The 13415-nt window shown below is 39.3% G+C and overlaps 1 protein-coding gene across 3 annotated transcripts in view; it reads left to right on the forward strand.

Moving 5' to 3' along the window:
- CNTN5 (contactin 5) overlaps positions 1 to 13415 on the forward strand; it is a 1375758-nt gene that overhangs the window by 791699 nt on the left and 570644 nt on the right. For all 3 annotated transcript variants that reach the window (XM_074400462.1, XM_039471391.2, XM_074400463.1), the window contains one exon: positions 12621 to 12842. In XM_074400462.1, the coding sequence (XP_074256563.1) occupies positions 12621 to 12842 (222 nt within the window). The remainder of the gene's footprint in view (positions 1 to 12620; positions 12843 to 13415) is intronic.

Here is a 13415-nt window from a genome sequence, read left to right on the forward strand (position 1 = left end):
GAAATGGAATTCAATATACACAAATACAGGGACTGGCCTTTAATAGATACACAGACATCATTCATGTGACCCAGCTCATATTAGTGAAACAAGGCAGAGTGTATGCATGTGCATGCAGATGGTGGGAGCATGTGAGGGGCTGTCTCTTCTGCTTGCCTCTGTTTTCTTAATGAAATAGGAAGAACCATCATTAGAAAGGCCAAAATGGTATGGGTTTGAGGAGAAGAGGGTAAGATGCTAGTTATTTATCATGTATGATTGGAGCAGAGTATTTTCAGGAAAATGAAGTAGTATTTCCCGGAAGCTCAAAAGGCCCACTTGAGGTCAATTACCACACATTGAGTTCTTTCAGCATGATTTTGTATTCTTCTCTGGCTACATGTATGTCCATAGTTGGACTTAAATTAGCTGTGGAGATAATTAGCCTGGGAAAAAACAGTTAAGCATGAGGAGCAGTGTGGCCAAAGGTGCATTGAAGGAATTGAGTAAAGTTTTTTTTTTATGAACTCTAACTTGGAGAGGGAAGGAGCTGAGGAAATGAGAGCAGAGTACAAAAGAGTAAAAGATTATTAAGATTAGTAGACTGTAGGTCTTGAAGTAGTGGAGATGCCAAACAGAAAGAGATGAAATTATGTATTAGTGCTTTCCTACACTGCTATAAAAAAAACTTCTCTAGACTGAGTAATTACACAGGAAAGAGGTTTAATTGACGCACAACTCGGAATTGGCCCTCAGGAAACGTATCATCATGATGGAAGGGAAAGGAGAGGCGGGCACCTACTTGACAGGGTGACAGGAGAGAAAATGGCTGAAGGAGGGTCTTGACAAACACAAAACCATCAGCTCTCATGAGAACTCACTCACTGTCACAATAATAGCATGGGGGTAACTGGCCCTGTGATTCATTTACCTCCACCTGGTTTCTGCCTTGACACTTGGGGATTACGAGAATTATAGAGATTATAATTCAAGATGGGATTTGGGTGGGGACACGAAGCCTAACCATATCAACTAATAATATAAGATGTATGGAAGCACAAACACTTAAATGTAAATGTAGAAAGGGGTAGCAGCTATTTTCCACACTCAACAGATTTCTGCATTTGTTAAATCAATTTAGTACCACAAAGTTGAGCATTAGACAAAGTCGTATCAATGAAACATTTTTCCCACTTATTTCTGCTAATATGTCTATTTTTCAGAGCTGAGAATCCTCAGAACTAAGACTGAGGAGTGGGGAAACTGTGAGAAAATGTCAGAGAAAAGGGCTGGGCACTAAGAGGGCATCAAGTTGGAGAGTTAAAAATTTCTCTGAGCGAGGGAGAGACCCCACAAAACCGTAAGTCAGTTGCACTCAGACGATGAGACTGATGAAAGCTGCTATCTAAGGCCTGGGCTTATATGGCAAATAAAAAGGAAATGGTAATGCAGGGGTTCCAGACCATGTCCAGAGCTTGGAGAGTCCTCTTCATCCCTTATGTCTGAGCTTGCTTTTACTGAACTCTGTGTTCAGTGCCCTGTATGGAGCAGGCAGGAAGCTATGACACTGCTGTGTGCCCACCCTCTACAGAACCAGCTTCCCTACACCTAGTCCACTTGAATCGATTTAACAAGACCAGGACCCTGGTAGGGATGAAACATAACTGAATCCTTTTCCTCTGTTGAAATTCAAGTATTGGCATTTCCCTCTATTCCTTCTTATTATTCTATCTCTTTTTGTCTAGGATCCCAACTCCTCCAAGACTTAAAATTAACTGATCTTAATACTCTGTCAGTTTCTCTATCTTGCTTGTCTTTCCTCAGTTCCCTCCCTCTCCAGGTTAGAGTCTACGATCCATAACTTTATTCACTTTCTTCAGTGAGCCTTCAACCACCCTGCCCCTCGCCCTCAATTATGTTCGAAGACTAATCTCTCTAACCCCCAGTTTAAATTCAAGTAATCAATAGACAATAGCCAGAGAATGCTGACCTTCAAAACTATGAACTGCTCCCTTGTCTATATTGAAAGACTTTCACTTCTTTTCACTTTGTGACTTTCCAATTTTCTACTTTTTTCCTTCCCTTTCCGGGCTCGAGTAGCTCTGCTTTAAAAAAAAAAAAAATGCTGATGTTGGTCAAAATTTCATTTTCAACACCCTAATTCTTACTTCACATACTTCCTTGGCAAGCTTATCTATTCTCAGTTTCGATAGCAATCTATTTGGTTACCATTTGATAATCTCTCTCATGAACTTGCATCTCCCTTACGTTTGCAGAATCTTAACATCAACGTGAATGACCTGGAGGCACCATAGACTCTCCAACTGTCTAAACTGAATTCATGAGCCTTTACCTCAAGCTCATGCCTTTTTCTGCATTCTGTTTTTATTTTTCCTAAAATGTTTATTTTAATCAAATTCTCAAGTGTGACAGTACCAGCTTCATCCATTTAAAGACCCCTTGATACAAACATTTCATTTACTTCTACATGATAATGGCTATATTTATCTTGAATGAAAAAAGACTTAGAGACAGAAAAACTATTATGAGTTTGGTAATAATTTCAAATGAATTTGTATATTATGAATTAGAACCAAGTCTGCATGTTTAAAAGTGATATTCACATCTCAGCTTGACATACACACTACATGTCAGGCATTATTTATTCAATTTGCAGGTAACGCCAGGTTGCACATAGGGTTTCTGTCACTATTAATCCTGTGTTAACAGATTCTCTGGCTATCTCTCTCTGCTCTTTTCCCTATTCTTCTCCTTCTGAGAACGTGGCCATGTTTTTCATTGTTTTTATTTTTATTTATTTATTTTTATAATATGTATTTTATTGCACTTTAAGTTCTTGGGAACCTGTGAAGAACACGCAGGAGTGTTGCATAGGTACATACATGGCAATGTGGTTTGCTGCTTCCATCCCCATCGGGTATATCTGGCATTTCTCCCCATGTTATCCCTCCACAACTCCCTACCCTCCGCTATCACTCCCCTAGATCCCCCCAACAGACCCCAGTGTGTGATACTCCCCTCCCTGCATCCATGTGTTCTGTTTGTTCAACACCCGCCTATGAGTGAGAACATGTGGTGTTTGATTTTCTGTTCTTGTGTCAGTTTGCTGAGAATGATGGTTTCCAGGTTCATCTGTGTCCCTACAAAGGACATAAACTCATCGTTTTTTTTATGGCTGCATAGTATTCCATGGTGTATATGTGCCACATTTTCCCTGTCCAGTCTATCATCAGTGGACATTTGGGTTGATTCCAAGTCTTTGCTATTGTAAACAGTGCCTCAGTGAACACACATGTGCATGTGTCTTTGTAATAGAATGATTTATAATTCTTTGGATATATACCAACTAATGGGATTGCTGGATGAAATTGAATTTCTATTTCTAGGTCCTTAAAGAATTGCCGGACTGTCTTCCACAATGGTTTAACTAACTTACACTCCCACCAACAGTGTAAAAGTGTTCCTATTTCTCCACATCTTCTCCAGCATCTATTGTCTCCAGATTTTTTAATGATTGTCATTTTAACTGGTGTGAGATGGTATCTAATGTGGTTTTGATTTTCATTTCTCTAATGACCAGTGATGATGAACATGTTTTCCTATGTTTGTTGGCCTCATATATGTCTTCTTTTGAAAAGTATCTGTTCATATCCTGTGCCCACTTTTGAATTGATTTGTTTGTTTTTTTTCTTATAAATATGTTTAGTTCTTTGTAGATTCTGGATATTAGCCCTTTGTCAGATGAGTAGATTGCAAAAATTCTCTTCCCATTCTGTTGGTTGTTGGTTCACTCTAAGGATTGTTTCTTTTGCTGTGGAGTTTAATTAGATTTCATTTGTCTGTTTTGGCTTTTGTTGCCATTTCTTTGGTTGTTTTAGTCATGAAGTCCTTGCCTATGCCTATGTCCTGAATGGTTTTGCCTAGGTTTTTTTCTAAGGTTTTTTATGGTATTAGGTCTTATGTTTAAGTCTTTAATCCATCTGGAGTTAATTTTAGTGGAAGGTGTCAGGAAGGGGTCCAGGTTCTGCTTTCTGCACATGGCTAGCCAATTTTCCCAACACCATTTATTAAACGGAATCCTTTCCTGATTGCTTGTTTTTGTCATGTTTGTCATCAAAGATCAGATGTTTGTAGATGTGTGGTGTTGCCTTTGAGGCCTCTGTTCTGTTGCATTGGTCTATATCTCTGTTTTGGTACCTGTAACATGCTGTTTTGATTACTGTAGCCTAGTAGTATACTTTGAAGTCAGGTAGCATGATGCTTCCAGCTTTGTTCTTTTTGCTTAGAATTGGCTCAGCTATGCCGGCTCTCTTTTGGTTCCATATGAAGTTTAAGGTGGTTTTCTCCAGTCCTGTGAAAAGGGTCATATGTAGTTTGATGGGGATAGTGTTGAATCTATAAATTACTTTGGGCAGTATGACCATTTTCACAATAGTGAATCTTTCTAACCATGAGCATGGAATGTCTTTCCATCTGTTTGTGTCCTCTCTTATTTCTTTGAGCAGTGGTTTGTAGTTCGCCTTGAATTAGCTCTTCACATCCTTTGTTTGTTGTAATCCTAGGCATTTTTTTCTCTTTGTAGCAATTGTGAATGGCAGTTCGTCCCTGATTTGGCTGTCTTTAGGTCTGTTATTGATGTATAGGAATGCTTGAGGTTTCTGCACATTGATTTTGTATCCTGAGACTTTGCTGAAGTTGCTTATTAGTTTTAGGAGCTTTTGGGCTGAGAAGATGGGGTCTTCTAAGTATAGAACCACGTCCTCTGCAAATAGAGACACTTTGAGTTCCTCCTTTCCTAATTGAATACCTTTTTTTTTTTCCCCCCGATTGGTCTGGCTAGAACTTCCAATACTATATTGAATAGGAGCGTTGACAGAGGATATCCTTGTCTAGTGCCAGATTTCCAAGGGAATGCCTCCCGTTTTTGCCCATTCAGTATGATATTGGCTGTGGATTTGTCATAAATAGCTTTTATTATTTTGAGATACATTCCATCAATACCTAGTTTCTGGAGAGATTTTAGCATAAAGGGCTGTTGAATTTTGTCAAAAGCATTCTCTGCATCTATTGAGATAATTGTGGTTTTAGTCTTTGGTTCTGTTCATGTGGTGAGTTAGGTTTATAGATTTGTGTATGTTTAACCAGCCTTGCATCCCCGGGATGAAGCCTAATTGATCATGATGGATAAGCTTTTCGATGTGATGTTGCAATCATTTTGCCAGTATTCTATTGAAGATTTTTGCATCTGTTTTCATAATGGATATTGGCCTGAAGTTTTCTTTTCTTGCTAAGTGTCTGCTGGGTTTTTGTATCAGGATGATACTGATCTCATAAAATGATTTGGGAAAGATTTCCCCTTTTTATATTGTTTAAAATACTTTCAGAAGGAGTGGTACAAGCTCCTCTTTGTATGTCTGGTAGAATTCGGCTGTGAACCCAGATGGACTTGCACTTTTTTTGGTTAGTAGGCTATTAATTGCTGCCTCAGCTTTAGCCTTTGTTATTGGTCTTTTCAGGGTTTTGACTTCTTCCTGGTTTAGGCTTGGGAGGGTGCAAGTGTCCAGGAATCTATCCATTTCTTCCAGGTTTACTGGTTTATGTGCATAGAATTGTTTGTAGTAATCTCTGATGGTAGTTTGTATTTCTGTGGAATTGGTGATAATATCCCTTTATCATTTCTTATTGCATCTATTTGATTCTTCTCTATTTTTTATTCATCTGGCTTGCTGTCTGTTTTGTTAATATTTTCAAAAAATCAGCTCCTGGATTTGTTAGTTTTTGAAGGGCTTTTTGTGTCTCTGTCTCCTTCATTTCTGCTCTGATCTTAGTTAATTCTTCTCTTCTGCTAGCTTTTGATTTTTTTTTTTATCTTGCTCCTCTAGCTCTTTCAATTTTGATGATAGGGTGTCGATTTTGGATGTTTCCTTGCTTCTCATGTGGGCATTTATTCCTATGATGTCTTTGTTCTCATTGGTTTCAAAAAACATCTGTATTTTCTGTATTTGTGCCTTCATTTCATTGTTTATCCAGTTAATATTCAAGAGCCAGTTGTTCAGTTTCCATGAAGTTGTGCCATTCTGACTTAGTTTCTTACTCCTGAGTCCGAATTGGATTGCACTGTGGTCTGAGAGACTGTTTCTTATGATTTTCATTCTTTTGTTTTTGCTGAAGAGTGATTTACTTCCAGTTATGTGGATAGTTTTACAGTAGGTGTAATGTGGTGCTGAGAAGAATATATATTTTGTGAAGATGGGGTGGAGAGTTCTGTAAATGTCTATTATGTTTGATTGGTCCAGGTCTGAGTTCAAGTCCTGGATAACCTTGCTAATTTTCTGTCTTGTTGATCTAATATTGACATTGCGTTGTTAAAGTTTCCCACTGTTATTGTGTGGGACTCTCTCTTTGTAGGCCATTAAAACCTTGCTTTATGTATCTGGGTGCTTCTGCATGGGTGCATATATATTTAGGATCGTTAGCTCTTCTTGTAGCATTGATTGTTTTACCATTATTTAATGCCCTTCTTTGTCTATGTTGATCTTTGTTGGTTTAAAGTCTATTTTATCATAGTCTAGGATTGCAACACCTGCTTTTTTTGCTCTCCATTTGCTTGGTAAATCTTGTCCATCCCTTTATTTTGAGCCTGTCTGTGTCCTTTCATGTGAGATGGGTTTCCTGGATACAGCACACCGATGGGTTTTGGCATTTTATCCAATTTGCCAGTCTGTGTCTTTTGATTGGGGTGTTTAGCCCATTTATGTTTAAGGTTAATATTGTTAAGTGTGAATGTGATTCTGACATTTTGATGCTAACTGATTGTTTTGCTCATGAGTTGATGCAGTTTCTTCGCTGTGTCCATGCTCTTTACTATTTGGTACATTTTTGGAGTGGCTGGTACTGGTTGTTCCTTTCTATGTTTAGTGCTGCTTTCAGGAGCTCTTGTAAGGCAGGCCTGGTGGTGATGAAATCTCTCGGCAATTGTTTCTTCTTCACTTATGAAGCTTAGTTTGGATGGTTATGAAATTCTGGGTTGAAAGTTCTTTTCTTTGAGGATGTTGAATATTGGCCCCCACTCTATTCTGGCTTGTAGGGTTTCTGCCGAGAGATCTGCTGTGAGTCTGATGGGCTTCCCTTTATGGGTAACCCGATCTTTCTCTCTGGCTGCCCTTAGCATTTTTTCCCTTCATTTCAACACTGGTGAATCTGAGGATTATGTGCCTAGGGGTTGCTCTTCTTGAGGAATATCTTTGCGGTGTCCTCTATGTTTCCAGGACTTGAGTGTTAGCCTGCCTTGCTACGTTGGGAAGGTTCTCCTGGATAATATCCTGAAGAGTGTTTTCCAGCTAGGATACATTCTCTCCATCTAATTCAGGTACATATATCAAATGTAGATTAGGTCTTTTCACATAATCCCATATATCTTGGAGGCTTTGTTTATTTCTTTTCACTCTTTTTTTCTCTGATCTTGCCTTCTTGTTTTATTTCATTGAGGTGATCTTCAATTTCTGACATTCTTTCTTCTGCTTGGTTGATTTGGCTAGTCAAACTTGTATATGCTTCATGAAGTTCTCTTGTTGTGTTTTCAGCTCCATGAATTCATTTATATTCTTCTCTAAGCTGTTTATTCTCGTTAGCATTTCGCCAAACTCTTTTTAAAGTTCTTAGTTTCTTTGCATTGGGTTAGAACATGTTCTTTTGGCTCAGAGAAGTTTATTATTACCCCCTTTCTGAAGCCTGTTTCTGTCAATTTATCAGACTTATTCTTCATCCAGCCTTGTTGCCTTGCTGTCGAGGAGTTGTGATCCCTTAGAGGAGGAGAGGCTTTCTGGTTTTTGGTGTTTTCATCCTTTTGCACTTTTTTTTTTTCCCATCTTAGTGGATTTATCTACCTGGGGTCTTTGTAGCTGGTGACTTTTAGATGGGGTCTCTGGGTGGACATCCTTTTTGTTGATGGTAAAGGTATTTCTTTGTGTTTTTTAGTTTTCCTTCTAACAGTCAGGCCCTTCTGCTGTAGGACTGCTGGAGGTCCACTCCAGACCCTGCTTGCCTGGGGATCACCTGCTGTGGCTGCAGAACAGTAGGGGTTGCTGCCAGTTTCTTCTTCTGTTATCTTTGTCCCTGAAGGATACCTGCCAGATGTCAGCCTGAGCTCTCCTTAATGAGAGCTCTCCTTTGTGAGACACCTTATTGAGATGTCTTTTTGAATATATGGGAGTTGAGGAGCTGCTTCAGGAGACAGTCTGTCCTTTATAGGAGCTCACGTGCTGAGCTGTGAGCTCCTTTGTTCCTTTCAGAGCTGCTGGGCAGGTACATTGATATCTGCTGCAGAGGAGCTCATAACTGCCTTTTTTTTTTTTCCCCAGATGCTCTGTCCTGGGAAGGTGGGGCTTTGTTTATAAGTTCCTGAGGTACTGTTTCCTTTCTTCAGAGATGCCCTGCCCAGCGAGTAGTTAGCCTAGTCACATTCTGCCAGCAGAGGCGTTGCTGAGCTGCTGTGGGCTCGGTCCAGCTGCTGTGTCAACTTCCTTGCAGTTTTGTTTATAGAGGTATAGTTAGAACTGCCTCAGTAATGGCGGTCTGCCTCAGTAATGGCGGACTTCCTTGGTAATGGCAGACTGCATCGGTAATTGTGGACTGCTTCAGTAATGGAGGACTGCCTTGGTAATAATGATGGATGTCCTTGCCCTGACAGAGCTGGGCCATCCTGGCTCCAGCTGTGCTTGCTGTGAAACTCTCAATCCAGAGTGTTTTAGATTGCTGTTATTTGTGGTGGTGGGACCTGCCAAGCCAGATCACCTGGCTCTGTTTCAGCCCCCTTTTTACAGTTGAATGGGTGACTCTGTCTCCCAGGCATTCCAGATGCCAGTTGAAACAGTGCTCAGATTTGTGTGAATTTTTGTGCAGATACCTGCTGTGCCAGATGAAACAGCCATGCTGAAAACTCGTGGCACTTTTCCACCTGGGAATCTCCTCATCTGTGGGCAGTAAAAATTCCTTTGGAAGTGCAGTGACCACTCAACCTCTGCGTTCTCACTGTGAGCTGCACTCCAGAGCTGTTCCTGTTGGGCCATCTTGGATTGTCTCCTCCTGCATTCTTATCTGTCTTCTAGCATAGGCAAGCTTGTCTGGTTTTTCACTTTTCTTTTTGTGCCTCCAATCAAATAAATCAATAACCTTATTTACTATTCTCATTCATAGTATCATTTCCCTGTTTCTGACCAGTCTTTGCCTGTATTACAGTTGCAGACCCTTAAGTTGTCTTTATTTGGTCTTGTTCAAATATGGCACTGCAGCCAGGGTGATCTCTCTAAAACGTACGTTGCTTTGCTTTTAAAGTTACACAAGTTTAACTTGACATAACTAGACATTTCATCATAAACACCGTTTTTGCTCATTCTGCTTTTCATATCCTCCCACATCTCTTCCTCATACTCTGTGCTTCTATTTTAATCCACCAAACAGGCCATGCTGCATTTACTTTCTAGGTTTTTGTTTATTTTCTTCCCTGTCTAGAGTATCTTTCTTTCCTTGTTGAAGACTTTACTGAGCTGATCATTAATGAACTTTCAGGAATTCGTTTAGATAGAATTTCCTCTGGAAAGCATTTTCTGATGGCTTAAAGCTGAATGAGAGTTTTCTCTACCCATGCAGGAAACCTATAGATCCTTGAATTTACTTTTATATCACATGATATTAATATTGCATGAATACTGCCTTCCCTTCCCCCACCCCTGCTAGATCACAGCTCCTTGAAAGCTGGGACAGCATTATTCACTTTTGTTTCCCTAGCATTTGGCACCTACTAAGTTCTTAGTACCTGTTTGTTGAATAACTGCATGAATGAATGAATTAGCAAGTTTCTGGTGACAGCTTTGGGTTTGAATTAATTGATGAAAAGGAAATCTCTACTGCAATAGATCAAACTGATTACATAACAAAGGAAGACCTGGTGTGGTGCACATAGCCAAATTAGCATTTGACTCCTATGTGTATGGAGTGGCACAAGCCAATTCCTGCACCACTTAGTATTTTGTTAAAATAAATATGAGGTTTTTAGCCATAATGGTGTTCCTGGGCTTTTTAAACCTTATTATGGCCTTTTGCCTTTACTAGTTTTTCCTTGATTATTCTTATCTAACTTTAAGAACTATAAACCACATTCTCACATTTCATTGTTATTTTTAACACTAGCCTAGGATAGTTTTTTCCTTTTATAAATATACAGGGCAGACAGTTAAAACACAAAGCAACAGATTGCACTGAGAAATGAATAGGTTCAGAAACTACAACTACAAATTACCTTAAAGGAAAACTCATTCACTTTTCATTACCTTACACCTCCAGGTGCCAAAACTTGCATTTAATTCCATGTTTTAAAGGAGATTTTATGTCCACCCATAATCTGTTCACATATAGTTTGCCCAGGAGAGGTTAGCTCTTTTCAGTTAAAATTGATCCACCTTTGTCAGACTTGTGGTTGAACAGCAAAGGCTAAAGGACATGAATCTCTTAACAACGCTTGCTGGGCTTGGGCTACACATATCATGCTCATTTTAACTGTGGAAAACATCTAAAAATATACTTTGAGTTTCAAAGAAATCATATTTACAATTTCACAGAACAGAAAATATCAAACTTAATTTGATGCTTAGCACCTAAAGTGTTATATTTCAAATCACAGAAAAATGCTTTTTGCATTCCAAAATATCTCTGTAAGCATAAATATTCTAAATAATTTTAATTAATTATAAGAAAGCTTACTGACAATGATAGTTTTTGTGTGTGTGTCAAAAATTTAATTGGTAGTCATTAAGTTTAAAGGCCAGATAATCATTCTTTTTTTGAGACAGGGTCTTGTCCTGTTGCCCAGGTGTACAGTGGCACGATTGTGGCTCACTACTGTGTAAACCAGGCGTCCCCAAACTATGGCCCACAGGCCTCATGCGGCCCCCTGAGGCCATTTATCCAGCCCCACACCGCACTTCAGGAAGGGGCACCTCTTTCGTTGGTGGTCAGTGAGAGGAGCACTGTATGTGGCGGCCCTCCAACGGTCTGAGGGACAGTGAACTGGCCCCCTGTGTAAAAAGTTTGGAGACGCCTGGCGTAAACCTTCCAGGCTCAAGCATCCTCCCAGATCAGCTTCACTAATAGCTGGAGGTACAGGCATGTGCCACCATATGTGACTAATTTTTTATACGTTTTGTGTAGATGGGGTCTCACTTAATTGCCTTTGCATGTTTTGAACTCCTGGCTCAAATTATTCTTGCACCTCAGCCTCTCTAAGTGCTGGGATTACAGGGATGAGCCTCTCTGCCTGGCTGCAAACTGCCAGCATCTTAGAAGTATTTCCAGGGTCAGCAAATTCTCTGACTTAATTGATATTGGACACAGAAAAAATTTCTAATTCCTTACTTCTTTTCAGAGTTCGTCGTAATTTGTATCTTTTAAAATGTGATCTGTACACTAAACTTACTCTTTCTTATGGACATAAAGGAAAGATAGTTCAATCCATTTCAGGCAGAATATTCAACCTTTCTAACCAAACATGCTGATAATTAAAGGTAAAATAGGGAAATTTCTCAATCAATAAAAATGAAAATTTCAGGCCGGGTGTGGTGGCTCACGCCTGTAATCCCAACACTTTGGGAGACCGAGGCAGGCGGATCACGAGGTCAAGAGATCGAGACCATCCTGGCCAACATGGTGAAAACCTGTCTCTACTAAAAATACAAAAATTAGCTGGGCATGGTGGTGTGTGTCTGTATTCCCAGCTACTTGGGAGGCTGAGGCAGGAGAATTGCTTGAACCTGGGAGGCAGAGATTGGCAGTGAGCCGAGATCACGCCACTGCACTCCAGCCTGGCACCTGGTGACACAGCAAGACTCTGTCTCAAAAAAAAAAAAAAAAGAAAAAAAAAAAAGTCATCATTGTATTCCCACTTAACAGTACTAAGCTATATAAATTAGACAATAAAACTTAGAAAATGAACTTCATTCTATTTTTTTATGTTTCCTAGTGAATTTGACTGCTTTTCAAGAACATGAGGTATTACGTAGATCCTAGTCAAAACACATGTACCATGTTGAACACACTTTCTACCACATAATAAATTTTAGTCAATGAAGTTCTTAGCTATATTTGTAGAATGTAAGTGAAATGTTGGTTTTCTCACTACATCTTAATAAAAAGGAAATATCTGATCTAATCTATGTGAATGAGTATTATAATATTAGAGTAAACTTTTAAAAGTTAATGTACAAGTATTCCTAAGAAAGAAAGTATAAAGCTTGGGCTTTTGACTGTTTTTCCTTCTTTTCTACATAACTCTCTCTCTCTCCTTGCCTTTCCCCTTTCCTCCCCTCCCCTCCCCTCCCCTCCCCTCCCCTTTTCCACCATTTATTTTTCTTTTCTCTTTTCTTTTTTCATCCAATATTATAACTAGTAGGATTTTTAGAAACTTTTCGAAAATATAAAAGTAACTTTTTTTCACACACTCACTGTAATCTGAATTTGCTTACAGCTCCGAAAGTTTTCAGTAATGTGTTCAAAAGAAACAATTTTCATAAGAAAAACATAAACCAGTTTTCTGAGTATTCACATTGTATTATATTTTTCTCTTACAGAATATTCAAAAGCTCTTCCTGGTCTCTCCACTCCATATGCCACTTTGTTAAGAATTAAGAAGAGTTCATCTTCATCTCTCTTTGGTTCCAAAACCAGATCACGATACAGCAGTCCTTCATTGGGAACACAGAGTGTTTCTTCACCCAGCTGGCGAGGGGTAGCTCAGCATTATTATTCCCCCATCAATCTTTATCATTCCTCGGATGCCTTCAGACAAGATGGTAAGTGTCAAAGAAAAATTGCACCAGATAGAGAGGAAAGCAGGCAAAGAAGACTTATTTAAGACTGTTGCAATAGAGATCAAGACTATTGTAATAGGAGAGAGTGATTGAACTCAACTCTGCTAAAAATGAAGGTGAGAGAGTTTTCAAAGCTGGGGTGAGCTAGAAGGAGAAAATTGGAGGATGTTAGGGGAGATGCTGGTTCACGTGACTAGGTCATCTGTGTCTGTTAATTGGTGCTTACTGAAGTTAGGCTACTACCATCTCCTACACACTGGGCGATGGAGACCCTGTGTTTCTTGATGGTTACATTTCAAATGGAGAGCTCCCAGGCCCTGAGACAGATATTACTGGGTTATAAAAATGACAAGAATCTGAAAGATTATTTACATCTAAAAGTGGCAGAGAATACATTTACAGTTGGAACTTTCTAAAGTAAATGCTCTCAGGAAGTGGAGATTAGAAGACTACAGTCAGGAAGAAATCTGTCTAAATTTTATTAAGCTGAGAGGAATGCTAAGCCTGTCTTGGTGTAAGTTAGTATTCTGTTCTAAACATCTTTAAAGGATTTGT

The sequence above is a fragment of the Saimiri boliviensis genome, chromosome 6 (assembly GCF_048565385.1).
Source record: "Saimiri boliviensis isolate mSaiBol1 chromosome 6, mSaiBol1.pri, whole genome shotgun sequence".
In the NCBI taxonomy this organism is placed as follows: Eukaryota; Metazoa; Chordata; class Mammalia; order Primates; family Cebidae; genus Saimiri; species Saimiri boliviensis.